The sequence below is a fragment of the Parasteatoda tepidariorum genome, chromosome 6, assembly GCF_982258835.1.
Source record: "Parasteatoda tepidariorum strain Cologne lab strain chromosome 6, Ptep-v5.0, whole genome shotgun sequence".
Classification (NCBI taxonomy): Eukaryota; Metazoa; Arthropoda; class Arachnida; order Araneae; family Theridiidae; genus Parasteatoda; species Parasteatoda tepidariorum.
Window position 1 is genome coordinate 84,242,235 of NC_141760.1, and position 27,977 is coordinate 84,270,211.

The 27,977-nt window shown below is 25.6% G+C and overlaps 1 protein-coding gene across 4 annotated transcripts in view; it reads left to right on the forward strand.

Moving 5' to 3' along the window:
• Positions 1-1,020: 1,020 nt before the first annotated feature.
• Positions 1,021-27,977, forward strand: part of LOC107443903 (lethal(2) giant larvae protein homolog 1) — a 32,287-nt gene continuing 5,330 nt past the window's right edge. Inside the window, exons 1-25 of one of the 4 annotated variants that reach the window (XM_087166127.1) lie at positions 1,021-1,202; positions 2,362-2,459; positions 2,857-2,954; positions 4,172-4,253; positions 4,665-4,774; positions 4,854-4,997; positions 5,710-5,866; positions 6,343-6,469; positions 7,345-7,399; positions 8,957-9,111; positions 9,337-9,554; positions 11,522-11,737; positions 13,796-13,948; positions 14,873-15,048; positions 15,997-16,085; positions 17,124-17,271; positions 17,968-18,140; positions 19,058-19,174; positions 20,284-20,450; positions 22,184-22,289; positions 23,298-23,418; positions 25,035-25,232; positions 26,506-26,586; positions 27,339-27,397; positions 27,484-27,557. In XM_087166127.1, the coding sequence (XP_087022253.1) occupies positions 2,376-2,459; positions 2,857-2,954; positions 4,172-4,253; positions 4,665-4,774; positions 4,854-4,997; positions 5,710-5,866; positions 6,343-6,469; positions 7,345-7,399; positions 8,957-9,111; positions 9,337-9,554; positions 11,522-11,737; positions 13,796-13,948; positions 14,873-15,048; positions 15,997-16,085; positions 17,124-17,271; positions 17,968-18,140; positions 19,058-19,174; positions 20,284-20,450; positions 22,184-22,289; positions 23,298-23,418; positions 25,035-25,232; positions 26,506-26,586; positions 27,339-27,397; positions 27,484-27,557 (3,108 nt within the window). In that variant the 5' untranslated portion in view covers positions 1,021-1,202; positions 2,362-2,375. Of the gene's footprint in view, positions 1,207-2,361; positions 2,460-2,856; positions 2,955-4,171; positions 4,254-4,664; positions 4,775-4,853; positions 4,998-5,709; positions 5,867-6,342; positions 6,470-7,344; positions 7,400-8,956; positions 9,112-9,336; positions 9,555-11,521; positions 11,738-13,795; positions 13,949-14,872; positions 15,049-15,996; positions 16,086-17,123; positions 17,272-17,967; positions 18,141-19,057; positions 19,175-20,283; positions 20,451-22,183; positions 22,290-23,297; positions 23,419-25,034; positions 25,233-26,505; positions 26,587-27,338; positions 27,398-27,483; positions 27,558-27,977 lie in introns of all 4 variants that reach the window. The other 3 variants (XM_087166126.1, XM_087166128.1, XM_087166129.1) reach the window with 3 other exon arrangements.

Sequence of the window (27,977 nt, forward strand, 5' to 3'; positions counted from 1 at the left end):
AGCTGCACAATGGGTGTTTCAAAGGCAATATTACAAAAAGTAATAAAGATTAAAAAAATTAACCTACATTTTCGTGGATAGGAAAGATTGAAAAAATTATTAGTATTTTTTTTTTAATTTATCACTCCGATTCTTGAACAAGAAAAATCGATTCAAAGTACGACAAGCCCGCCATAGACTTTACATGTTAAAAGCAGAATTGAGGAGTCTGCTTGGTGCAACACTTTTCTCCCGGCAACCACGATTCATGACCCTGATTTTCTGCTCTTTTGAGCGCGCCCCGTGTTCTTTGTTCGTCAAGATCAATACCTCTGGATGTACTGGATCGGAGATTCATCTTGCTCTAGTTTAGGTCAAAATTACGATCTGTGGAAGAATGGCTGGTTTGTGAATGTGTCCTCCCTCTAAAACGGGATGTGACGTATGTTTGTTGTCTCAGATTATCCTCAGGGATGTTTCCCAGACCATTGTCAATAGCCCATAGTGCAGCCATAGTGTGACATAACTGAAAGTACTAAAGAACCTAAATCATATACGAAACTTTGCAAAGGTAAATTGCATGTTCTCTCTAACCAGCCAAAGATGAAGATGGTGACCAAGTTTAACTTAGCCATTTGCCAAGACTGTTTCCCGAAGCACCTAGTCTTCTGTTGACCGCAAGGTGTCCGCACACTAAAATGTCATTCCCCCTGAATGGAATTTTCCTCGCATATCTAAATTTGGTGCAGAGTTCTGCTCTACGCCATTTGTAGCCCATTTCGATCGCCAATTCAAAAACTTACCTCCAATTTTAAAAAAAAAAATATTATTTCTATTAAAGAATCTCTGCGAGACATTTATGCTTTCCGAATATTAAATTGGGAAGGAAAAGCAGCTAGTTTTCGATATTGGTACAGTAATTTTTCTAATCAGATTCTTGTTCTTTCTCGACGAGGATCGGAAGTACCTGAATTTTAAGCAGTGAGAATAGCACCTTGAAAGTGTCAGAACTTTAAGAGAAAATTAAAATTATTTTTCTTTAACTGTAACCCTCTTCGTACGTCGGTTTTCTGTTTGTTGTTATTTATGTTTTAGATGTTAATTGATCAATATTTTAGAAATTTGAAACAATATCCTGTGTAAACTGCGAGATAAATATGATATCTCAGCAGAGCACTGTAGCGTAAAGGAATTTTTCTGTACCAAATTTTTAATTACTAGTTGTAGGTAAATAGTAATATCTGTAATATATCTTTTTCTCTGGGATAACATTTGTTTATATTATGCAGCTGTTTTGTTTTTGTGTTTTCATAAGTTGCCGAAACATATAACTATATATTTTTCGTGCTGATTCCTCTTGAATTAAATAAATTTGCAGCTTTAAGTAATAGTTTTTTAAATAGTTTGTAAATTGGAGAATTTAATATGTATTTTAAAACCTGAAAAGTTCCATTCATTTACTGTCAAATGTTTTGTTTTTGTTACGATGTAATTCGATGCTTATAATTCCACTGGGTAATTTTTTTTTCTCTGAAGAAAAGGCATATTATTTTACTAATTTCTCAGAATTACAACAAACTTTATTTGTAAAACCCATATCTATCCAGAGGGTACTAATCTCTATTTTCTTAAAGTTATTTCCTTGGTAAAAAAACCCATACAGTCTTAGCATCTAGAGTTAAGAAGCATTTGATTCGTGCATGAAGATTTTCAAATTGTTGTTTGTCATTACTATTGGTTTGGTATAGTTCATATTGTCATTTTCTCTTTTCTATGTATCATTAAACTACATTAAACTTTTATCATAAAACTGCTTCTATTAAATTACTACATTATTCTAATTTCGCCTGGTTTTGTCATGGTAATATGTGAGGCAAAACAAGAATTTGTAATGACTATATGAGTATTTTATTTTGCAAAGTGTAATAAGCATTAAAAAAACTGTAAATTTTAATTTTTTTTTAATAGAAATTAAAGAGTTTAATTAAAGAAAAACTTATACTTTAAACTAAGAAAATTGCCTTGCTAAAAAAATTCTGAATATTTTTAAAGTTATTTTATGCGATTTAACAATGTCAGGGATTAGTAGTTTTGAGAAGAGATACAGAATAAAAATTATTTCAGTTCAAACAATTTGTGAATTTATTTAAATAAATACTTTGAACAAATATAAATACTTTAACAAGTTCCAAAATTTTAAAGCAGGTCAGGACTTTGCAGGTGCTGTCAAAATGTCATAACAATAGAATAGCAAATACTTCTAGAGACTTGAAAGAATATAACTAGGTTATTTTTATTCTTGATTAATTAAATATAAGTGTTATAATGTTTTGTAATGTCTTATCATTTAAGGCTGTTAACTTTATTTCATTTGTATTGCAGGCTTGTCAGCTACCATGTTTAAATTTAAAAGTTCTAAAACTCAACAGTCAAACACTGAGATAGCTAAGTCAGTTGAAGATTTTGTCTCTTTTAACAAGGTATTTGTTAATTAATTTTTTGTTTTCATTTAGATACCTGAAGATACTTATAAATATGAAAATATTTGTTTAAGCAATTGAATCATTATCTACTAATATTTTACTTTAATTAAACTAATCTAATAAACTTTAATCTACGTAACTGATTAAATTTGAATTTTAAATTCTATAAAGATAAACTCTGTATATTAAATCAATATTACATTCAGATTTCATTTTCTAACTTTCATTAGTTTAAACCTATTTATTTTAGAAATACTCATTTCTAATAAAGAGATACCATAGATACAAATAAGTTATCAAAATCACTATGAATATTTAAGTATTGTTAAAATAATTTGATTTTTGAATGTATTTTTCATTATGTAATTTTTCTTTTTGTAATTTTAAATTGTAGATAGCTACTCTTGGTTTTCCTCATAAGCCTACAGCTCTAGCATGGGAGCCTCATTTATGTCTGATGGCAATTGGAACTCAGTTTGGGTCTATAAGAATGTATCCTTATTTTTTAAACTAGATTTTACATTATTCTGTATACATTGCTATACAGCAAGCTATCTAACAGTTGTTTGTATATTATAACTTACTTCATATTTAGAGACCAAAGGTGAAAATTAAGAATATTTAGTCAAGAATATTTAGTTAAGAATATTTACCAAGGGCAAGCGACTAAACGATATTTCTAGTCTGTACTTATCTTCACTGATTTGTTTACATGTCTCAATTCGAACTTTTTGTTTAAGAAAAGTTAATGAAGTAATTTTAAATAGAAAATTACAATACAAAGACTGCTATTTACCCAATTATCATAATATATTTCATTTTGTGATAATAACACAGACTGAAGTAGGAAACTAAAAATTAAAAAATAAACACAGCATACCATTCATTTACATCAATTCTGGTGTGGAGAAGCATTACAAGTGATAATTATTTTGTGGTGGTCAAAGTCAAATTTATTCGTCTGGGACGAATGAACCACTGTTAATTTTGAGCAGATTATATGTTTTGTATTTACACACTTAATATATGTTAAACTCAGCAGCGACAGCTCATAGAGATTCATGGTCTACTGTGCCCATCTCAGTTTTCTTGACCTTTGGGCTCTGGAGTACAAGAGCAAACGTTCTGGTGGTCAGCCGAACGCGGAACCCTCAGTGTTTAGTTCCCAAACATGCTTGGTACTCATTTATTGACACACTGAAGGGATGAAAGGCTGACTCAACCTTGCCCAGAGATCAAATCTAGGATCTGTGGCACGGAAACATGAAGCGCTTTCATTTAGCCACCAGCGTCATGTAATATGTATCATGCAATTTTATTTTTGTATCCTTCAAGTTGTTGAATATAGCAAGTCTTTCAAACTATTGTAAAAATATTTTAATGCCGCATAATTATTTGTATTTTTTGAATTATGTGACTTAATTTATTTGTATTTTATTTGGTCATCATTTACCATAGTTCTCATAATAGCTCTTAGTATAAACCTAACCTATTTTGTTATTTTTTTCCTTTTTGGTAGTTTTGGATCTTTTCCTCTGATATCATCAACACCATACACAACTATGCAACCTTACTCTTAAGTAATTTTTTTGAATACAAAATTATGTAACATTTATTGTATTTAAATAGTTAAGTTTGAATAAGTGAGAAAGAAATTATTTTAAGAATACCATGTTTTAAATTCGTTTGAAAACTTAACTCTCACTTAGTTATGGTGCTCCTGGTGTTCTATTTTCTGGAGATCTGAGGCAAAAGCTGTGCATTACTGATTTAATTTTCATTTCTAAAAAGGTATTGTAGACTTTTTTATGCACACATATTTGATGTAATATTATTATATTAATAGTTATAATTTTTTTATACGCATTATTACAGTCTTTTATAAACATGATTTATATTTCAAAGTTTTTAAAATTTATTTGTATCATTATAGTTTTTATATATTTAATATAAAAACTGTAATATATAATTTATTTGTATTATTATAATTTTTTAAATTTATTGGTTTAAATATTTTCTTCCATCTAGTTTTTAAAACAATTTCTATAGTTTCTTAATGTTATTGTTTCCTTTAACATTTAAGGAAAGTTTCCTTTTTAAATCGTACATATTGATAGCAAAGCCATAGATGTATATATATAAATAGATGTTTTTTGCATATTTGTTTATTATTTTATATATTGGTTCATTATTATTCTGTAGGCTCGTTTGATTTGTTTGTGCTCTGATAACAGTCTACATTTATGGGAATTAAATGAAAAGAATGAAATATGGTGCTTAGAAGAAATAAAGTCATTTGTTCTTGTTGGATTGTAAGTTCGAATCTAAAAGAAAGTTATGAGTTTGGTTTATTTTTAAAATTTTTTTTTAATTCACTTATTTTAAAATTAGGATGAAAAAGATAACTGCTATATTTTTGAATTCTTCTGCTGATATTCTTTACTTGGGAACAATGTGTGGCAACATTTATACCTTGAATGTTGAAACCTTTGAAATTGCTGAAAGTGTTATCTACCAAGATGTTGTTGTGCAAAAGTAAGATATGTTAACAATAAGCAATATTTTGATAAAGAAGATAAATTAGCTTTAAAACAAAATATTAGTTTAAAGTATTTTTATTCCCAAATATTGTATTTTATTATTTATTTTTTCAATTTTTAATTCTATGAATGTATTTATGTTTAAATTTGTTTAATCTGTTCATAAGTTTAATTAAAAGAATGTTTGAAACTAAATATTTATTTTTATCTTATCATGAGTAATTTCAGTGAGCTGAAACAGGTAACAAAAATGCTTGGAAATATATGTACTTACTAGCACATTATTCTTATTCTGAAGAATTAAATTTTGGTTTTAAAAAAGGTATTTCTGTATGATGATGCATCTGAAATTTCCTTCTCTCTTAAGAAAAGATTTAAAAACAAATTTTCATAATTTCATTGATTAAGTATTAGATGTGATAGAAAAAAATTTAACTTAACGGCAAAGTTTTTGTTCAGCTCATTTTTGTTTTAAATCTTAATATTTAGTAAAATGTTGGGAATATTGATAAATTATTTAAAAAAAATTAATGGAAGTTCCTATAAGGAACCATATCTTATATAGTTTAACAGAAATTTTTTGACATAACATTTTAAAACTTAGTTTTATTTTATTTTTACTCTGCATCCAAATGGAGTTCTTTAAAGTTTGTTTATTAATATTGTCATATATAAAATTATATTTAATTCTGTAATTTGTTTGGTAGTATTCCAGATGATAAAAAATTGAAGCAAGGAGCAGTTAAAATTATTTCTTGTCAGCCATCTTGTACAGATTGTCTTTTGATTGGTTATCAGCAAGGATTACTAGCTTTATGGGATGTAAAGAAGTTGGTTGTTATCAGTACATTTATTAGTAGTCAGGTAATAAACAAAAATTTCTATATTAATTATATTGAAGATGGTCTTTAAGAAATTATGAAAAGAATCTATTGTTCTGTTTATATAAAAGTAAAATATTACTTGTGTTAACTGAGTTTAAGTTACATTAATACTTTCACCTAGAATTTCTTTATTAACATTTTGTCTCGAAATATTTATCAGGAATTTTGTCATTTAAAGTATTAAAAATGTACTCTTTTAGACCCTAGACTTCATTTATTTAAAAGAATTTTTTAAATTATCCTGAGATATGATAAATAAATGAAATTTTGGATTTATTTATAAATTTATTCGTAACTTCTTACAACTTCTTTCCCTATTATTTTCCCTATTATTATTAAAATGTGCTTAAATTCTTAAAAAAAGTAAATACTTTTTTTTTAAACAAAAAAATGAAGTCTGGGTATAAGTTTGTTATCTTAGTTATTTGTTTGTTTATTTTTTTAAAACTTTTCCAGAGTTTAGAATCTGTTGCATGGCAGCATTCAGGAATTAAGTTTATGAGTTCTCATAGTGATGGTAGTTATGTCGTATGGAGTACTGAAGATTCCTCTAAACCAGCAGAAGTACCCATGACACCATATGGTAAGACAATGCTATCCTTATGTTGTAACACTTTTTTATTATTTTCAAATGTTTATAGTGAAGTGAAATAATTTGTCTTTTTTAATGTTTTTATATAATGATAATAAAAATGGTTAATAATACCAAAATTTACAATTATTTTGAATGCATATTGTGAAATGTTTTACGTTATATCTGTATAAAATAGCAGAATATATTTATGTCTTGTTATTAAAAAGTTATAAAATGTAATGGACAAAAATACCTAATCATATTTTATAAAATGCAGTGTGTTATAAAGTAAAAATTGAGTAAATTATGCATGTTTTTGTTATTTTATTGTGTTTAATACAATTTTAATGTTAAAAGATAAAAAAAGTATTTTGCTCTCATGCTAAAATTTTAGTTAAGTTTAATCTCATGTTTTTATATATTGGTATTAAATAAAGTTGTTATACCAATTAAATTATATAAAAGATAAATGATAAACAAATTCAATAAATAAAAGAAAAACATTTATGATTTTTACTAATAGTGTGTTTAATTTCTTATTCTAGGCTCTCAATTTTCTATTGCTATTTTATCTTTTTATGCTTTATGGTTTCCAAATCCAATGTAACAATTAGCAGGTGATTTATTATAAAATTTAACATTTATAGTTCTCATTTGTGTATAACACAGATATGCTTTACAGAGCTATACATGACACTGTTATACATTTAAAGAGTTAACATTTATTGTTCTCATTTTCACTTTACATGTATATTTTAGTTGGTTTATTGTTAGGCTTCATACAATTGAAATTTTCATGATCAGTATTTATTTTTTATTATACAGTTATTTTGCATCAACATAGTTTTGCCTCCAATCATTTGTTTACTTTCCTTGCATTATAGGTCCATTTTCATGTAAATCCATTGATAAGATCTTGTGGAAAACTATAAAAGGCGGGTAAGTATTATGATGCAGCATTTTTATGAAAAAAATAATTCTGATCTTTTAGTATATATTCCAATTTTTTAAATTTTTTTTTTAATTTTCAATTTCTTTTAAACACAAATCAAATTTAATCTAAATAATATTTAATGTAATTGTTTAGTGTGGTGTTTTTTTTAAAGATATATTTTTACCTTTTTATTTCTGAAAGATGGTAAATCTAATACATGTGTTTTATTAAATGTAGCATACAATTTTTTTAAAATAAAAAATCTTTTTCTTTCTGCCAATTTTAGTATTTTTTAGTACTTTTATTTATTTGAGTGAATGTGTTTTTGTATTAACAGAAGTGAGTAAATATTATAAGTTTGGGATTTTCATACATATAGAAAATCAGCACAAGTTTATCTGGAAAATTATCTGTAATTGCATTAAACGTCTTTTCTCTAATCCAAATTATAATTGGTTGAGTATGATAATCTCATCACTAAAACGTTTTACTTGGTATTTGGTTACAATGGTCTAATTTTTATGGTATTTTTCTTATATATTAGATGCTTTTAGGTTCAACTGTCATCTCTCTTTAGGCAATATGTCTTCTAGCTATTATTGGCGATCACTCTCTCTCTCTCAACTATAATACAGATCTGTGTCAATTGAAAGGGAACACTAAAACTATACAAACTGTCCACAAGTTGTCAACAAACTGTCTATAAGAATAAATAAAAAAAGTAGTTTAATGCTGGCTTTAATGCTCACTGCTTGTCTTACAGTGACATAAAATGAAGTAATTTAATTATCTGTTCTAGAGTCTGCAGCCAGAGATATTGGACTAACTATAAATGAGATTAAAACAAAATTTTTGGTCTTAACAAATAGCGTGCATAACTACCTCTCATTGCAAATAAAATCTTATATTTTCGAGAGTATCAATTGGTTTACATATTTTGGTGCTATCATTTCTGATTTTAATAATATTTAACTTGATATTGACTATAGATAATTCAGGGCCAATAAACGCTTTCATGGCTTAAAAATTTATTAAAATCTAAATCCCTAAATTTCAAGACAAAAATAAATATTTAGACCTATCATATTGAGTTGCAATGATTACTGGGCATTGACAAAAACAAATTAAAGTGGACTTTTTATAACTGAATGAGAAATTCGTTAAAAGATATTTAGCCCAAAAAGAGAAAATGATAGATGAATAATTTTGTTCAACCATGAAATCCGTAGAAATTATAAACAACCTAATATTGGAGTCATCAAATCTTATCATATGAGACGGGTCGGGCATATTTTTATCTGAGACAATGTGAACCCTGTTAAAAAGTTGAAATTTGCAAGTGTATAGGATATCAGGATAAGAAAAAAGACCTCACAAAAGATGGATAGATTGCATAGAGGCAGGGTTAGAGACATTTAAAGTCAATTTTTAGCGAATCATAGCCCTTTGTTTCTAGCATTGTGAAGGTCACTTGTTTTTCTGAATAATTATAATGCCAGACTAATAAAACCAAGTTTATTATATGAATGTAAAATAATTGACGTGTCTTGAACTTATTTTAGGGATGATTTTATAATATTTTCTGGTGGAATGCCTCGATCCAATTATGGAGAGAAACATACTTTGACAATCATGTGTGGTGAAAGGCATGAAGTTTTGGACTTATCCTCCAAAGTTATAGATTTTTTTACTATATCTGATGTTTTTGATGATTCAGGTATGTCTTTATTTATTAAATAAATAATAAATTCCTCTAAATGTCAATGCTATGTATATGTTCCATTGGTAGTAACAAAGTTAAATTAGGTATAATTTGGTTCATATGTTACTTACTTTTAATTTCATATCTAATTTCATTTATGACGTCTTTAATGCTTTAAAATGCTATATGTCTTATTGCAATAAAAAAAAGTTGTTCATTTTCTGTGTTTTGGCTTTGCAGAATTCGATAATGTTCATGCGTTAATCATATTGCTTGAAGAAGAGCTTATAGCACTAGACTTAGAGTCTGAATCTTGGCTGCCATTTAAGTATCCTTATTTAGAAATCCCTCATTCTTCACCTATAACATGTTTTCAGTACATTTCTGAGGTTCATAAAGATATGTGGAGGATTTTAATGAGCTGCCAGAGGGAAAACTCAAAATTCCAGTCTGAGAGTGTAAGCAAATTTTTTATATTTTTTGAGACTTTTTTTTCACTGTCATGAATGTATTTTTTTTATTTAAGAAAATAAAATAATGTAAGAAAAAAATGTAATTTTTTTAAGACAATATTTTAATTTTTTTTTGTTTTTTTTGGAAAGTAATTTAATTTTTTTATGAAAATAAGTGGTGATTTTCTTATATTAGAGAAATATTTTATTGAATCATATACTGTCCATCTTGGTCCAAATCCTTTTGTCACCTTTCTGTCAGTAGCATAATTCCACAAGGATAAATTTTTTGTTCTTTGCTGGCAAAAAATTAATTCATGTGATTTTTGACCTCCATATTTGAAGAATAGGTTTTATAATCTAAAACGTTTTGTAGAGACCAAAACATAGTTCTAGACAATCCACTTCTAGTGTCCTGTGATGAAAAATTTTAAAAATGGATAATTTTCTTGATGTTTGTGAAGCAAATCACAGAAGTTAATGCAATGAACAACTTGTTTCGATAAGAAAATGAGGAACCCTTATACCGAGCTTGGATATTGAACTGTAGGTTTTACAAATGACCGTGATGTTTGAATTCAATAAATTTAATGCTTCAGTGATCTCACAAGTTATTCCTCTTTTCTGTGTCTTTATCAGATTAAACTGCCGTGGTGATTCTTTGTGCATCTTAATCAAAATTTTGAAAACCAGTTTTGGCACTGGGGTACTGTTAATAAATATTCTCTACACACACCAGATCTTTTTTTTTTTCGTACTTGAATATCATTTTTGCCTTTTTGATAGTAAAAAAGTAAAATCTGTGGAAAACTCTGATTTTCAATTTATTTATACGTGAAAACCAAAAACTACTGCTTAGAATCAATTAAACTTTTTCACAAGCTTTTTATTTTATTAGTCAAACTATATAATGCTAAGATAATTGGCTCTAAAAAAATATAATTAAGAATATCTTAAAAATGAAGAAAATATTTGTTTTAAAAAATAATTAATCAACTTTCATTTATTATTTTTAATATTATCTAAAAATATAATTAAATATTCATTTTTAATTGTATGTAATGGTTATTTAAATGAAAATATTTTCCTTTGTTATTTTTTTTCTTTGAACATATATATGAATTATTGGTAAAATATTTTGTAGATAAAATTTGTTGAGCATTATATTTTTGACATTTTAAATCTCTGGAAATTTTTTTATATGTATTTAATTTTTAACTTTTTTATAAATTTTTTAAATTTTTATTTATTTATTTTGCTGCCGAGTTTGTAAAAAAATTATTTTAGAATAAAAGTAGTTAAGTTTACTACTTCTTTTTAATTCATAACTAAATGTAAACTAATATTCTGTATGTAGGACATTATATGACTTTTTCACAGATGCAATATTTTAGACTTTTTACATTTCTGGAATTTATAACTTATCTAACCTAGATTAATATGATGCTTGATTTATTAAACATTCTTTCGTTGAGTATTTTACTAGCATTTATATAAAAGTAAAAAGTTATAGATGTTTAAAGGAAAATGTTAGTGCAGAAAATTTAGTTCTATTACAAGTTTTAGTTACGCGCAAATTTTAGTTCTATTTAATTGTGCATCAACTTAAATGCTGACCTATAATTGTTCCTCATGATTGATACACTAATAGTTAGAGAGTTATTATGTCTGACTAACTGTGAAATATTTTTTTTATCTTCTATAATATTGCTCTTTAAAATAACTTCTTTTATGTAACTGAGATGCAAATATTTTTACATAGATAAATTGACTCAGGAGTTACTTTTTAATTATAAAACAGGTTTAAAATTATAACACCTTTAAGATGAATGTAGTAAAGAAAATTAGTTTAGGAATTAATAGTTTATAAACAGAGACAAAATATTATCTCTTAAACTATTTCTTCTAATTTTAGGGGATTCAAAATAATATAAAATTTCATAGCTCTCTATTGAATTAATTTATAATTGCAGGAGTGGCCAATTAAAGGTGGTAAGGTTTGTCAGAATAATAATGCTGAAAACAACATTCTAGTCACTGGTCATGAAAATGGGTGCATAAAAATTTGGAATGCGACTCCAACATCGCTGCAGTTGTTTCACACTTTCTATACATCAGAATTGTTTGTTGCTGTTGATTTCATGGAAGAAAATGATAGTGGTGGGGAGGAATGGCCTCCATTTCGAAAGGTAAATGGTTTCTTTTAATGGTTTTGATGCATTTTGAAGTATTATTTAATTTATTTATTTGTTCTCAGTGATAAAAATTCATTATTTAATTATTTTAACAAAATGCAATTGGTTTACATTGTAACAGAATGATTAATCATCAAATAGTTAAAGTTGTAATTATCTTATATTTTAATTGTTTCATCTTCAGCAAAAGAGAAAAAAGAGACAATAATAATAGTTTTAGTATTAATAACAATGATTATAATAATATTTTTTTGTTGTTTGCTCTAAATTTAGTTAGCGGGGGTAAAAAATAAAAATTAATCATTACATTTTGTTAGACAATTATAGCAAATCTTTATTTTTTATTTTTGAATTCAGTCCATTTTATTATAACCAGTAATATTCCAGTTTTTATTAGTAGCTATTTACTTGATCTGTAGCACTTCTCCTAGTATTAGAACTGTATTGTTAAAAGCAGAAACAAAGCCCTAAAATCCTTTTTTACAAAAATTTCTGGTACAAAAAAAAAGCAGAATCAATGTTATAAATCACTAGTATATTAAAGTAGTTTGTGATTTTTTTATGTTGATCCTATTTTTTTCTGTCATCATCACGATATTTTTTTCTTTACACCATTTATGCCTATTGAAAAGTCTTCAGTTTGTATTATAATTAAAATGCATAGGGTAGTGTTCAATAAAATGCATTGTTAGGAAAACTTTTAAGTCATAATTATCAAGATTTTCACTTCATGAATTGGGAAAAAAGTCAAAATGATTTTTGACAGTTTATTTTAATTAAGGTGTCAACTGTACTCTTAACATGTATTTTTAAAAGCATGATGTAATAACTGTGGTATGTTCATTGCGTTTTAAAAGTTTGCTTTAACAAATAGTGTTTTTATATGAGTCATAATTTAATTGTTAATCAAATTTAAAAACTAATTGGGTTTAACATGAAAGAAGCTTCTACTCCAAGGTAAACATTATGCTTAAAAACAGAAATAAACTTGTAGTTAATTTTAAGTTTTATTTTAAGTTAGCATTATTTTCAGGAAATAATTTTGTATGAAGTCACTAAACTTGAAAATAACATTTTTTTTTCATAGATACCTTCCACAAAAGGAAAAACAGAACACCATCATTAGAGCAAAAGACGACATAACTAAACTGGTCTAATGATCTAATTTTCACACATTAAGTTGTACTTTTAATGATTTTAGGAATTAAATTTAATTTGTGAAGAGATTATTTTAATTTGCTTAATCAGACACAAAAGCATACTTTCTCTGAATAAACAATTTTATTTTGTTGGACTTAGATTTTCATTAATAGAAAAAAGGGTGGCAGCTGGACTCTGGAAAATGCTGTTATAATAGTTTATTGAGAAGAATGATAAAAATGTTGGCAACTTTAATATTTTTTTCACTCTTTACTTAGTGTGAAATGGCTCTTAAAATTTCAAGTGAATTAAAAACAATCTTATTAAGGTCAAAATGATTTGTGATCCCTTTTTTTTATGCATCATGCACTTCCTAGCAGTGTTTTTTTTGTAAAATAAATATTATAAGAATTTTGGTGCTCAAATTACGTTTTATCTGTGTTTATTAGTTAGGGATTTATCTTGTCTGTAATTTGGTGATGGAAACCCGGTGGTTGAGTGGTAGCCTGTGTTTAAAATGTGTAATAATAATGCAATAATGCATTAAGTAACGATGTATAATGTGTTAAATTATGAATGTAATAAATTATGAGAAAATAATTAATTTCCCTTCAAAATTGCTATCGATTCTTCAATTTCATTAAAAAAAAGTTATAAATTATTTCATTCAGTCTCTTTTTTAATTTTAATGAAAGCTAGTCATTAAATTGGTCTTTTGAACACTATGTCATAATAAAATGTCATGTTAGATAACAAGATAATTTATAAGTACATAATTATATTTCTAAACAATTATAAAATAGTGCATATTTTTGGTCATTTGATTTCTTTCATCTTTTTTTTTACAATAATTATCTGTTCAATTTGTAGTTTTCAATATATTATGTTTACTATCTCTCTCTTTGTTTTAAGCTTGGAAATTTCGATTCTCTTTTGGATGATTCACGTTTTGCAATTCGCAGCATCATTTTGAATGATGTGTGCAAAACGCTTGTTGCAGGAGGATCTGCTGGACAAATCTTTGTACTTCAATTCTCAGATGTTGAAGCAGAGAAGGAAACAATTGTAAATATTTTCTTTCTTTTTTTTTAATGTTTATTATTTATTTTCAAAGTTTACATTTAAGATCTTCCACTAACTATTGGAATTGTAGGGCAAAATTAAGACTTTTTGTTACTTTCCATGAGTATGTCACTTTTTCAAAAATTAAAAATTTTAAACTATTAAAGAAACTATTGAAATTATTTGAAGCATTTCTCAAAATATGATAAACACTACAGGGTTCATTTCTAAAATAAGGAAAAACATTCCTGGCCTCTCTAAGTTGGTTTATGTTAATTATATTAATATATATTAATACTATATCAATATTATTATATTAATTATACTTACATTATAGCTAATTATTATACTTTGTTTATAGCTATTTAATTTTATGTAATGTTTTCAATTTATAAAATTTAGGGTTCGAGATTTTTAACCGATAATGCAACATAAATTTTCTGTTTATTAGCAACATAAAATTTATATGTTGCAAAATAAATCTGAAATAACTGTAATCATTATGAGGAAGTAATAATTCTTAGATTTCTTTCATGTATTATTCACCAGAAATTAGAAAATCAATTTAAAGTAATTGTAATCATAATGATGAAGTTTTATTAATTGAATTATTTGTAAATATTGTTGGCAGATATTAAGAAAAATATATAAAATTGACCTGACCTGTCATCTGAATGTTCCAAGTATATGATTACAGATTTCCTGTGTAATGAATATTAATATACAAAGTTGAAAACACATGTTTTAGAGCACATAGGCTGCATTTTCAGCAAAGAAGTGGATATAATGTTGTTATTAGCAAACAAATTTTTAATCACCTTTGTTTAGGTTTAGTAGGTTGTTGGTGATCTTTAATTTTGTTCTACATTGGTAGCTTATGCTATCTTGTTCTTTCGCATCAAGTTTTATGATTTAATTTCTTTGCAGGTTACACGAGTTACAATTGGTGACAAATGCGATAGTAACATATGGTGTAATCCGCAACCATTAATTGTTCGACATGGTAAAAGGAAATTTGACAAAGGTTTTCATGTCCAGTGTGTTGTTCAATTGAATCCTCCTGCTCCTGTTACATCTATAGCATTTCATGCAGAGTGGAATTTGTATGTATATTTTCATAATTTATCTGATGTTACCTTTTATCTATTTTTTTGTCACATTTTTAGCAAATTTTTGGTTCATAAATACGTTGTATTTTTTTAATAAAGCTTTTAGTTTTATTAACTGTTTAGCATTATAAAATAACTGTCTCCAAAATAAAGTTATATTAAAATTTTTTGTAACGTGAGTATGTACACCTGGATGTACCAAAGATGAACATCCTAAATTATAGTGAAGGGATACGTGAAATACAACTATAGGTAAATGTAATTATTTAAATTTAATGAGCCTTAAACATACTCTAGTTTTACTAAATTTATTTATGTATAATTGAATTATTTATATGCAGTGGTGATTAAGATCATTATAAAATTAAAAATCTAATTATTGAAATGAATATCATAAAATTTATTGCTGCTTTAAATATAAGAAATGTAATAACACAGAGAGTTGATAGTTACTGGTAACTCTAAATATGTGAATTGCTTTAGTGATTTTATTTATTATTTTATTGGTTTAGAGATTTTTAAGAGGATGTAAAACAAAAATGTTTATTTTCCCAAAAATTTCATTGCAATTTAAACCATAAATGGCTTTTAAAAGGAAATAAATATGAAAGGAATTTTTGAGTGAATTTGTGCATTCCTGCCTAAGTTTACATTTTGCAACTATTGAAATAAAATTAATTTATGTTATTGATAAAATGTCATTAAAAAATTGCAACATAATTCAGTTAAAAACAATAAACAAATTGAGATAGTTTAGTTTGATTTCGCTTGAAATTAATATTTTTCATTTATAATTGTAATAAAAAAATTATTATGAATATGAACAAATACGAAAATAGTTTTATAATATAATCTTTAATTAATTCTTTTGATATATTTATATAATCTTGATATATTTATGTAATCCTGCAAATTTAATCAAAGTTGTGTTTTATTACTTAGATTAGCTGCTGGCATTACACATGGGTTTCTTCTGTATGACATAGTACAAAAGAAATCTGTTTTATCAAGGTATACTTTAAACATTTCAGGTAATTTTTCGAATTTTTTCTTATTAAAATGATTTCCTTCTATATTTATTTAATTTAACAACCTTATAAAAATATTAAATCTGTTGTACTTTAAGATAGGTTATGGAGATTTCATTTCATACAAAAATATAAATGTATATATATATCTAATTTTATATAAATATGTATGTAAAATTTTACTATATAATTATGTAAGAATTTTTAATTAAACAAAAAAGTAATTAAAAGGTTTATTAAAATTATAAAAGAGCTTTTAAATAAAGTATATCAAAGACTTTTCCTGAGTTGCTTATGAATATAATTATTGAAAATGTTAACAGAATTTTAAAATTTTGTGAGTTAATTTTTTATCACGTAGTTTTTATTTTTGGGCGATTTGAATCTATATTTTTATTTTAAATGTAATATTATGTAGCATTTGGATTTATATTATTTATGCATGTTTTTCTCTTAAGGTTTCTCTCTGCATGTTTAGTGTTTTCATTGATAGTAGTGCTTGTTTATTGCAAAGCAAATGTTTGCCTTAAAATTTCTTCTATTTATTATTTTATAGATTTACTGCATTTTTTACATATCTCTTGAATGCAAGCAACTTCATCAAACGCGATTTTCTGTTTCTTTATTGAAATACATACATATATATATTTCATTAGGTCATTATAAGGTCATTAAGTCCCTTTAATGAAGTATAATAAAAGTTGATTTTTTCTGGAAAATAAAAATATTGTTTTTCTAAAATCAAGTCTTAATTTAAATCAATTGATAGTAATGTTTTAATATTAAAAATGAAATGTTAAAAAAATTATCTTTACTCTTTTTGAAAAATAAATAGATATTAAGTTTCTAAAAATATTTAAAAATTTTATCTGGTAAGTTACTAAAGTATTTAAACTTAATTTTACAAGATTGAACTATGGGTCAGTTATTTCGATATTTTTTACATAATTATAGATTGAATATAAAATAATTAGAAGAATTGATGTATATCATTAGCATGTTTATGTACATTATATCAAATTAATTTTATTTGAATTTTAGATAGCAATAATGTGATAGCAAATGTCTCTCCAAAAGCTAAATCTTTAAAAAGGTCATTTAGAGAATCATTTCGGAAGCTGAAAATCAGGAGTAAATCTCTGAAAAAAGAGCGTACAGACTCTTTATGCAGTGATATACCTGAAGATATGTAAGTTTATTTTGCAGTTAGTTTCAATAATAAATTAGTCTTTCATGTTATCTGTTCACATAATTTTTCTTTGGCTATGTTGATACAATATTGGAATGCACTCTTTTTTGCGGATATAATCGTGTGTTCTGATGAAAAAATTATATCTTTTATTTTCCGGATTTTTAAAATTTTTTTTTCCTTCCTTTTATTTTCCGGATTTTTAAAAATTTTTTTTTCTTCATTTTGAACTTATTTCATGAGTTCTATTTACTTGCAGCTTATGGGCAATAAATGAAATGAAATTAAATTTTCTTTGTGTTTTTTTGTGTTTATTTATTTTGCTATGTATATATATATATATATATATATATATATAGGCCCACGCTAAGGATTTCAAATTATTAGCTAAATATCAAAAAAATATTCGTCAATTTTTGAAAGCCTTCACCAGATGCAAATCTTTAAAATTTTTTTGCCATAGAAAACTATTTTGCAGTTGTTTGTTTCAATCTTATATTATTTGGACCCATTTCTTATTGGTTATGGGGGGGACATCTACTGAAAATTACTGTAAACGAATGAAAAAAATACTGATTTGTTTAGCAAAATTCATTTTGATAATTTTGCAGGTCGAATTAATTATTTAATAGTTGTCTTTCCAGTGGAAAAAATCATTCGCCAATACTTATATGTATAACCTGAATTATATTTCAGTTCGAGGGAAAACAGCATGAAGCGAGAAAGTTTCACTGCCAGTCCTGATCCAACTTTAGCCAGTTCCACTTCAGCTGAACTCCGTGCCTTTGATGGGGATAGTGAATCTCATGTTGATGATGTGATCAATTCCGTTCAATGTTTATATTTTGCACAAAGTTTTATTATTAACAGTAAGTTTATGCAAATATTTTATAAATAATTTAGCCTAGAATCTATTTTATATTATAAGATTAAGCACTTTTTAACATTAAAAATCAAGTACATAGTAATTAACATAGTTATTTATTACATAAATTATTTTATTTTTTGTAAACACATTGAAATCATTATGTAGATCATAGGGGTTCTACTTAATATTTTGGTTCAGTTAAAATTAATAGATCATGGTTTTTTTCATTTACCTTTTTAATTATTTTGATTTTATTTTTTGCTTTTTTTTCTAATGCTGAACCTTTTAATGATTTGTTGAACTTAATTCAAAATACATAAAACATTCATAGCTAAAAAATTTTTGTTGGATCAAAATGTTTAAAAGTATTTCCTTTTTGATATAATTATAAGGTGTATATAATTAGGTTTATGTAATAAGTGTACATAATCATTTAAACTTTGTAAAACTATTAAAAACTGTAATGTCATTGCAGTTTATTCTCCAATTAATTATATTTTATAATTTTATAATTGGTTTGTATTATCAGCTCAAGTATTATCAGCTCAAGTTTGTATTATCAGCTTGGTTTGTATTATCAGCTAATTTTATAATTGGTTTGTATTATCAGTAAAAAGCTTATAGTTTTTTTTTTTTTTTTTTTTTTTTTTTTTTTTTTTGAATTTGAAATTAGTCAAAGAAATTCACCCATTAGGTAATAATCACTACATAGATTTTTAATAGTCATTAGTTAGTTACCATGCTTTTTCCATAGAATTTTACAATCAAATAAGTTTCGATGATTCATATTATTATTATAATTATTTATATTTTTAAATCATTGTTATTTATTACAGCTTTATAACCAAATCTTACATATATTTTTATTATTTGAGTATGTTTTGTAATCTTTTAAACTAAAATAATTTTCTTCCTTAGATGTGATTACTACTCCTACTTTATGGGTTGGTACAAGTTGTGGCTGCATTTATATATATACAATTACAATGCCTGCCAGTGACTGTCGTACGTCTGATGCAATCACATGCCAGTTAGGTAAAAGTTATTTTAATTTTATTATGAAATAGTGAATTTTTTTTTTGAAATAAAAGTTTCATTATTTCATTAATGTTCATTTGCAATTTTAATGAAAATAAATTTAACGGAAGTTTTTATATACAAATGTTTAAAATGCTTTTTTTTAGATTTCCCATATTAAATTAATGGCCTCTTCAGTTTTATGTTGCAATTTTTTCTTATTTTAAAAATATGTTTTATTAATCTATTATTTTTATGCTATGATATGCTATCAAATAAATTATATCAAGAAATATGTTTTTTGAAATGTATTTATATTAATACAGTTTAGTTAAAATTACAAATATTTTAATTCTTTCAGTTTAATTATAACTTCATGCTAAATTACAAAATTCTATTTAGATGGGAAATTTTAACTTTTTTAATTCTTTCACAATGGTGTCAATGTAACAAGCTCTGTAAAAATTTAAGAAATATATTCGGGCAATAGTTTCACCAAAAATTCTTTTATCTGAATGAGCATTCATTCTCTTCTATTAGTCATATTGCTTAATTTATGTTAGTATTTAAAATTGTTCTGTTTGAAAATTATATTGACTTAACGTTGTGAAGCAGTTTCACTTTGTAATTTTTTATGGATATTATAGAATGCATACGCTATTGTAAAACACATGAAACAGGTTTGTCTATACATATTTAAAATAATTTTATTATGGTTTGCATAAAAATTTTCTTGTTTCCTCATGTTTGGCTCATTTTGCATTTTTATTTCCTATTATTTTATTCCTACATTTTTATTTCCTTATAAAAAATTTTCTGAAGAATTGCTGCCAAATTTAGAACAACTCCTAAATTATAGCTAATTTTTATTTTTTTAAAAATTCTTCATCTTTTTTTTAAATTAAAGTTAAAAAAATTATATTCAAAACTATTAAAAAATTGCTTGCCAAAATAAAATAATTTTTTAAAAATTTTTTCGATCAATATTGATAGGTTGGCAATATATGTCTGTTCCTAAGTTATTTTTTTACAAATTAGGACATCACTTAATAATTTTAATTAGGACATCATGTGAATCTGTTTTTGGTTGTAAATGTGTTTTGTTCTTACAAGTGTTATTTTTGCAGGTAAAGAAGTACAGTTAAAACATCAAGCTCCAATTTTGGGTATACACATTGTTGATCATAGAGGATATCCACTACCTGATCCACTTGATGTTCAGTGTCAAAGATTAAAACCAGCTGATCTTTGTGGAAGTCATAGGGTTGTAGTTTGTACAGAAGAGCAAATTAAAGTGAGTTCAGTTTCAATATTCTTTTCTATTTGTTCTATTTGAAACTTTTTCAAATTTACAGCTGTACAATAGATTTATATACAATAGATTTCAAGAAAGTAGCTTAAAAACAGTTTCCTTTTATTTGTTAATATTATCAATGCTAAAATAGAATTTAAGATAATAAATAAAAAAAAATTGTTTTTGCAACTTGCAATATCAAAGTGCCTAATATGTAAAAAATTCTCACTCACTTATGGTGATTTTCTATTGCATGGCAGAATACTCATTGCTATATGAGAAAGTGTTTCAACAATGACATTCATTACCTGATAGAAAACTTCATACACTTTAAAAATGTGCAAAATTGAAATGGCAGGCAACATGTTTCAAGCTCATCAGAAGTAGACGCCCATTTTCAAGACTTGTCAAACGTGAATGTAATGAAACAAAAATGATATGAAAAAAAAACTTAAAGTTGCCAACGAATATAAAGCTAAGAAGCAAAAACAAGAAAAACCTGTTGATGCGCCTGAAACACGTCGACTGTCATTTCAATTTTGTATATTTTTGAAGCATATGAAATTTTCTATCAGGTAATGTCTTACCACTTCAGTTTCTAAAGATTATTTATTTAGTTATATTCATTGCTGCAAAACGTAAAAGAAAGTTTCAGCTTTTGAAAAGCCCCTCAGGGTCCTATCCAGATTATTTAAACGGCTTTTTCTGTAAGCTATATTTTTCAAATTAATTGAACTCCTAACTCAAACAAATCATTACAATTGATTTTAAATTTAAACTGTATATTTCAATTTACATCCTTTACACTGAATTATTGCATTTTTTTTAAAAATCAATATTCTGGAGATTTATTTTAGAATTATTTTAAAAACATTCGTCATCCTTGTGAAATATCAAAAAAATCTTATGTACTGCTGCTATTTACATACATTATCGATAATAATTTTTTTTTTCTCATTCTAATTTAAAAACTGTTATTTTGGTTTGTTTGTGCATCTTTCAGAAAGAAATTTTGTATCGAAAAATAGCTAGTGCCATTTCGTTTTAAAATTGCTTTTGAAAAATTGATATTTATACTTTGTCTTGTTGTATTATAAATTGCTATTTTTTGAATTTTTTACTTTTATTTCTAAATGTTTGACTTAAATTTCGTTACAATAAGACATAATAAAAATAAAAATATGAAAAAAACCTTGTGTGGGCCGTAAACATGTTTAGAAATTTTTAGTATCTTTAATATATATGAGCCTTATTCAAACATAAACTTTATTCAATTGCCAAATATTCTGTAATAAGTTAATTTAAAAAGTTCTTGTTTTTGAACAATTTGTCAACAATTTTACATAATTGTATAAGTCAACAATAATATAACAAATTGTATAACTCAATAATTTTGTATATGACAGTAATTAATAATCAATAATTTTGTATATGAAAAAATTATTAAGTTTTTAAAACTTTATATTTAAAATCAATATTTTAGAATTAAAGTCAAAAAACAAATATCTTAAATCATTTTCTGTTTATACGCTACTGTTATCTTTTACAAGGAAAAATAACAAGATAAAAGTCAATTTTTAGTTTGATTGTTAAAATATTATATTAAATTATTTGGTGGAAAGAATTTAAAAATGCATGTCTTAAAATGTCTGATAAATTTTTACTGCTTAATGTAGAAAATTTTTATATTTGTTATTGGTTCTAGAACTTTATTTTGATCTTTTGAACTTCAGGTTTTCACTTTACCAAGCATGAAAACGTTTTGTAAGAATAAAATTTCCATGATAGAGGGCTACCATATATGTAAAGTTGGATTCTGTAGTTTTCCTAATCGAACTGGTGAGAATCAGTTATTCTCTTTTTATGTATTCAATTCAAATAATTACTTAATTTTCCGTCATATTGATATTTTTTTACCCTGCTTTGTATGATATTAAATTATAAAACATGCTATATACTTGTTTGTTATTAATTTCATGTGAAATTATTTGGTTAATAATAATATATATTCCATTGCTGGTTTTTTGCTCTCATGTATAATGGATAATGATTTAAGTACTACAGTCAAATCCAGAGACAATCAAATACAATTTTATAGAAACTCAAAAATTTCAAAGTAATCTATATTTTCCTTAATGAATTTCCTTGGAAACAATGTATTAAAAATACTAATATTGCAAAATAGACTATTTATTAACCAAAGTGAAAACTAGGAGCAATTCTTTTTCTCTCATAATCAAGAGTAATCGTTTTCTCTCTGAATCGAATGTTTTCTCCAAAAGTATGCAACCTTCTTAGAATTCAAATACTTTTACCCTTCTAAATGATAAGTTTCAAACATGAAAAGGGTTATTTTTTTTTTAAATAAAGGACTAATCACTTGGAAGGGACCATCCTGAAAAGATTAGAAACTTACATCAACTCATTCATGCCTATGAAGTAAAAATGCACATGCTTTTCAAAGGAGGGATTTCTATTTCAGAAAGGGCTTGTCAGATTGATGATGATAGACAGATTGATGAGATAAGAACTGACCATAGTTAGAGGAAAATAAGGGTGGTAGAGTTGTTCTAAGAATTTAAAGGGGGAAAGTAAACAAGTTTCTATAAATTACTTGAACCATATGCAACTTCCTTGAGAAGGAGGACTTTTTGCTATTTACAATGTTTGCACACATTTTATTTTTATTCTTAAACAAAATGAGTGGTTAGAAATGTAAAAAATTTTCTATTTAAGAAAAACTTAACATCATTTCAGAAGTTAATTATGGAATAAAAAAAAGCTGATTTTGATAGCTTTGATTTTAAGAAGTTAAATGTACATTTTACTGCTTATTTTATCTTTCAGATCCAAAAACATATGAGTGTTGTGTTCTTACTCTTTCACGATCCAGTGGGATAACATTGTACAGTACTCCCGAGTTAAAAAAATTTATTTCCTTCAATTACTGTTCCTTAGAAGACAACGAGTAAGCATTTGCCTATAAGCTTCAGTGTTCTTTTAGTTTTTTAAAATTTCATTTATATTAAACTACTTGTAAATTTTTTATTTTGTCAATGACTTATATAAATATATGTTATGCTAAGCATAATGCTTGGTTATTATTTATAAAAATGAAGTTAAGCTTATAATATATGTTACGAATGTAATTTATAATTAAGTATTAATTTTGGTAAAAAGAAATTATTGTTGAGCTGATAATTAAAGATTAAGTTTGTAAGTAAAATCCAATGACTTACCGTACATCCTGGTATATTAGTCAACTTTTCAAGTCAAGAAGTGGGACATTCATTGATTTTTAATAATTGCTACATTATAAACAATGAAATAAATATAAATTTCCCTGCATAAATTGATCCTTTTAAAAATTTATTTTATACTGTTATGCACAATTTTTAATTTTTACTTATCATATTTTCTTAACATATAAAAGTTTTTTTTAAAAAATATAAAAGCAATACTTCTTTAATTTACGATTTGAAAAAAAAAATAAAAATTGGAAAAGTTGGAAAAGTATTATAAAATAACATATAATTAAAACTTTTAAAGCATATTATAAAAGCTACAAATGTAAAAATTCCAGAACATCATCTGTGTCAGATTCAGTAATGTTAGCAGTGTGCTTATACAGATTCCAGTCTGCAGTGGATTCAACTTTATCCTCACCCGTTGAGTCCCATAAAAATTTTTCTTCGTCCCTATCCAAGTAATTCAAAATTGTCCACTTTTTCAAAGATGTCACAATAACATTTGAATTTGCATGCTTACTACTACTTGCCACATGCCTACTATCATTTGACACATGGGGTCTATTGGAGCAGATCAAGTAATATTTGATTTCGTCTGAGTTTTGTCTCTTTCCATCAACAGATTCGTTCTTAGATGATCTAAAGGTTTTCTAATTTTCGAAATTTTCCTAGTTGGTTTATTCAGTGGCCGATTTGCACCTACAACGTACCAGAAATTTGCTATCTATAATCAAAAATGGGGAATCAACTTATACACCAGATCAACTTATACAATGGGTCAACTTATACACCAGGATGTACAGTAATTGTTATAATCTGGATAAGAGCTGAGTGATAAATTGTATTGATGTATTATAAAATATATTGAATTTTTTAAAATTTATAACAGTAACAATTTTAAAAAATATATTCTCAGGATATATCATGAATATGATGGTTATGAGCAGTGATAAATATCAAATAGGATAATGACTCCTGATGATTTATCACAAAATTAAAAGCTCTGATTTAGTTCATAAGCAGTGTATCAAAGTTAAAAATGAAGAAATTCTATATTGTTAATGTTTACAATTACTCATAATCAACACCGTATCTATTTTTGTCACAAATTTGCATTTCAATTTTTTAAAATTGTACTAATTTTAAATCTTATTATAAATAGCTTTACTTAAACTTTTTTCCTAAATAATTATAGTTCTGTTTTATTATTTGTATTTTTTATTACTGTGATATGAATTATCTTAATAAAAAAACTTAGGCATATTATTGATAAATTTTATAGATTTCTTATCACCATTGACATTTTAAGTTTGTAGCAACAATATATTTATTTTAGATATTTACACAAGGCATACCTATTGAATAGCGGCCTACTAGTATGTTTGAATTCTATGTCTGAGTTTGAAATAGTTTCCCTTTCTGCTTCAATCATTGCAAAACCAGTTTGTAAAATTGAACTTCCAGAAGGTGCCAGAAAACCCTTTAGACCTCTAGAGAGCATTGTTTTGGAAATGCAGAACATAGCACCTCAAAGGTAAAACTTTTTTCCTTTCTAATTACATTCTTTCCAGAGTTGTATTTTACTTTGAAAAATTATTTATAATTCTCCATTGTGATCCTTTTCATGAAAATGCTGTTTAAGCATAATATCTTGAATTGATCTTTGTTATCTTTAGTCTATATGGTTAATATGAGTAGATGTGCTGATTAAAATAATATTCCGGATTTTATACTCTTTGGAAAACATTTATGTTTACTGTGTTTGATAGTTCGAAAATGTTGATAACTACTTTGAGTAATGCAAATGTCAACAGATGTTTTAACTATTGAAAATGTTGATAGATGTTATAAACATTGAGAATGTTAAAAGATGTTTTATGTATTGAAAATGTTAGTAGATGTTTTGAATATTAAAAATGTTAGTAGATGTTTTGATTATTAGAAATGTTAATAGATCTTTTGACTGTTGAAAATGTTATAAATGTTTTAAATGTTAAAAATTTTAAAAGATACCTAGAAAGCCAAGCTAGAAGTTTTCAAAATGTTTAATTTGTTACATGTCAGTTATGATTACTCACTGATTTTATCAAAAAATCTATTGTTATAGAATTTCAAGTTCTAAAATGAATTGCTTATTTGCTTATGCATTGAACTGCATTTAGATTAAGGCAAAAAACTCTTGAAACTTTAACCTTTTAAGCATTATCACTCTGCCCAAAATTGGATGAAATTGATAGAAATAGAATGACCTATAAATAATCTTATTAATCCCAAGAAATTGAAGTGGAAAAACATACTTGATACTGTAAGAACTTTACTTAAAAAATTATTTATGTTCAAGTGCTCAAAAAAGACACTCATTCTCAAGACTGGTCTGATGGGAATGATGTTTTTCTAGTTTTTCTCTCCTTACTTTGTTTTTCATTGTCAACTTTTCATTTCCTGTTTAGTTTTTCTCTTTTATGTCTGGCGAGTGTTTGAGAACTGGCCCCTATTTTTGAGTGCTAGAAGCATGTTCATTTTGCCCTCCTTCATTTTAGGCCCTCTTTGTAAGTAAATTTTTTACATTATTAAGTATGTTTTCCTTAGCGTTAAAAAAAAAAGCGGAACTACTACTCAAAAGGTTAAAATTGATGCAAAACCTCTGGTCTGTATGTGTTTTCTACAAGTAGAAATAATATAGAAATGTAAAATTGGTTTAAACTTCTTTTTTATTTGCACAACCTAGTAGTTATATTGAATATATTTTTGAAACAATTAATTATTAATGTGAACATTTCCCTTATTTTCTTTAAATTTCTTTTCAGTTATCATAACAATACTAATAATACAAATAATATCGAACCATCAAGTGAAGTGAATAGTTATGGCAATGTAGAACAAGCTAGGTAAAAATAAACTTTTTATAAATTTTTGTTTTAAAGATAATTAAAGTTTATATTCTTTTGTTATTTTACATTATAATGTTGACTAGCTATTTTGTGTAGAAAATATGTTAAAAATGACTGCAGGAATTATACTACTTAAAAGCTATTTCTTTAATACTAACGTAGTCTATTAATACAAATTGAATTACTCTACTAATACAATTGAAAAATAAACTTATTGCAATATATATCACAACAATGCTTATAGTTAGATTTATGATGTAAAATCAAAATTTTATCTTCAAAAATTACTGCTTTCTGCTTAAACAACTAAGAAAGAACATCTTTTTCATTTTGTCAGTATATTTTCTTAAAACTAATGAGTACATACTACCTCATTAGACTTATCCAAATATTTTAAAAGTTCTATTCATTATATCCTGTATGGTTTTACCTTTTACAGTAAACACAACACAACTTTAGGTATAGGTACTTCAGTTATTTTTCACATTTTTCATTTTTTTCAAACATTATAGAATATGTTTGATTTTTTGACTGTAAGTTTTTAATACCTGGCTCTTGTTCTTAAATTGTACATTCAATATTTTTATCTGTTACAGTCTGAATATATTTACTTATTCTATTACATGCTTCTATATATTTAGTTTAACTATTTTATTTTATATATAGTTGATTATAGCACTACACATTTTATATTCAAAAAATTGAAATAATAGTTATCTAATACAGCATGGCTAATATTTATTTTTTAGACGTTTGTCAAATACATCAAGTTTAAGAAATAATGATCAAAATGATACAACTGATGCAGGTATGATTCATACGTATTAAAAGCTATAACTTACGGAGAAATAAACTTTGCAAAAGAACTTATGAAAACTGTTCAATACTTTTCAGAAAATTTAAGTAACAGAAATCGAGAGCTACAAAATCAAAATGGTGGCTCAAGTGAAACTGTCTCGCAACAGCAGGTATATAGCATATAAATTATGTATTCATTTTCCTAATTTAACATTGTATTTTGCAAAGTTTTGTAGAAAGTTTAGCGATGTCCAGTTTTCTGACTTAAGTATCTACTTTTAATCTTTTAATTTTTATTTTTTAGCCCTAAAAAATTTTCTCGAATTTTAAAAATTTACTAATTTTTGAATTTAGTTCAAAAGAAGCAAAATTGGTGTTTATCTGTTGAATATATACGGTTTTTAGTCCTCCTGATGCAGTTTATAGAATTGTCTTGAAAATTTGTGAATTAATTAAGTTTCAAACATACGAAACTGGCTTTTAATGTTAGTTTTTAGTCCTTTTTTAGAGTAGTTTCTATGATGGGTGCATATAGTATTCTTAGCACTTAAGCTAAGAATTTCATATCTATTTTGCAGTTTAGTACTTAA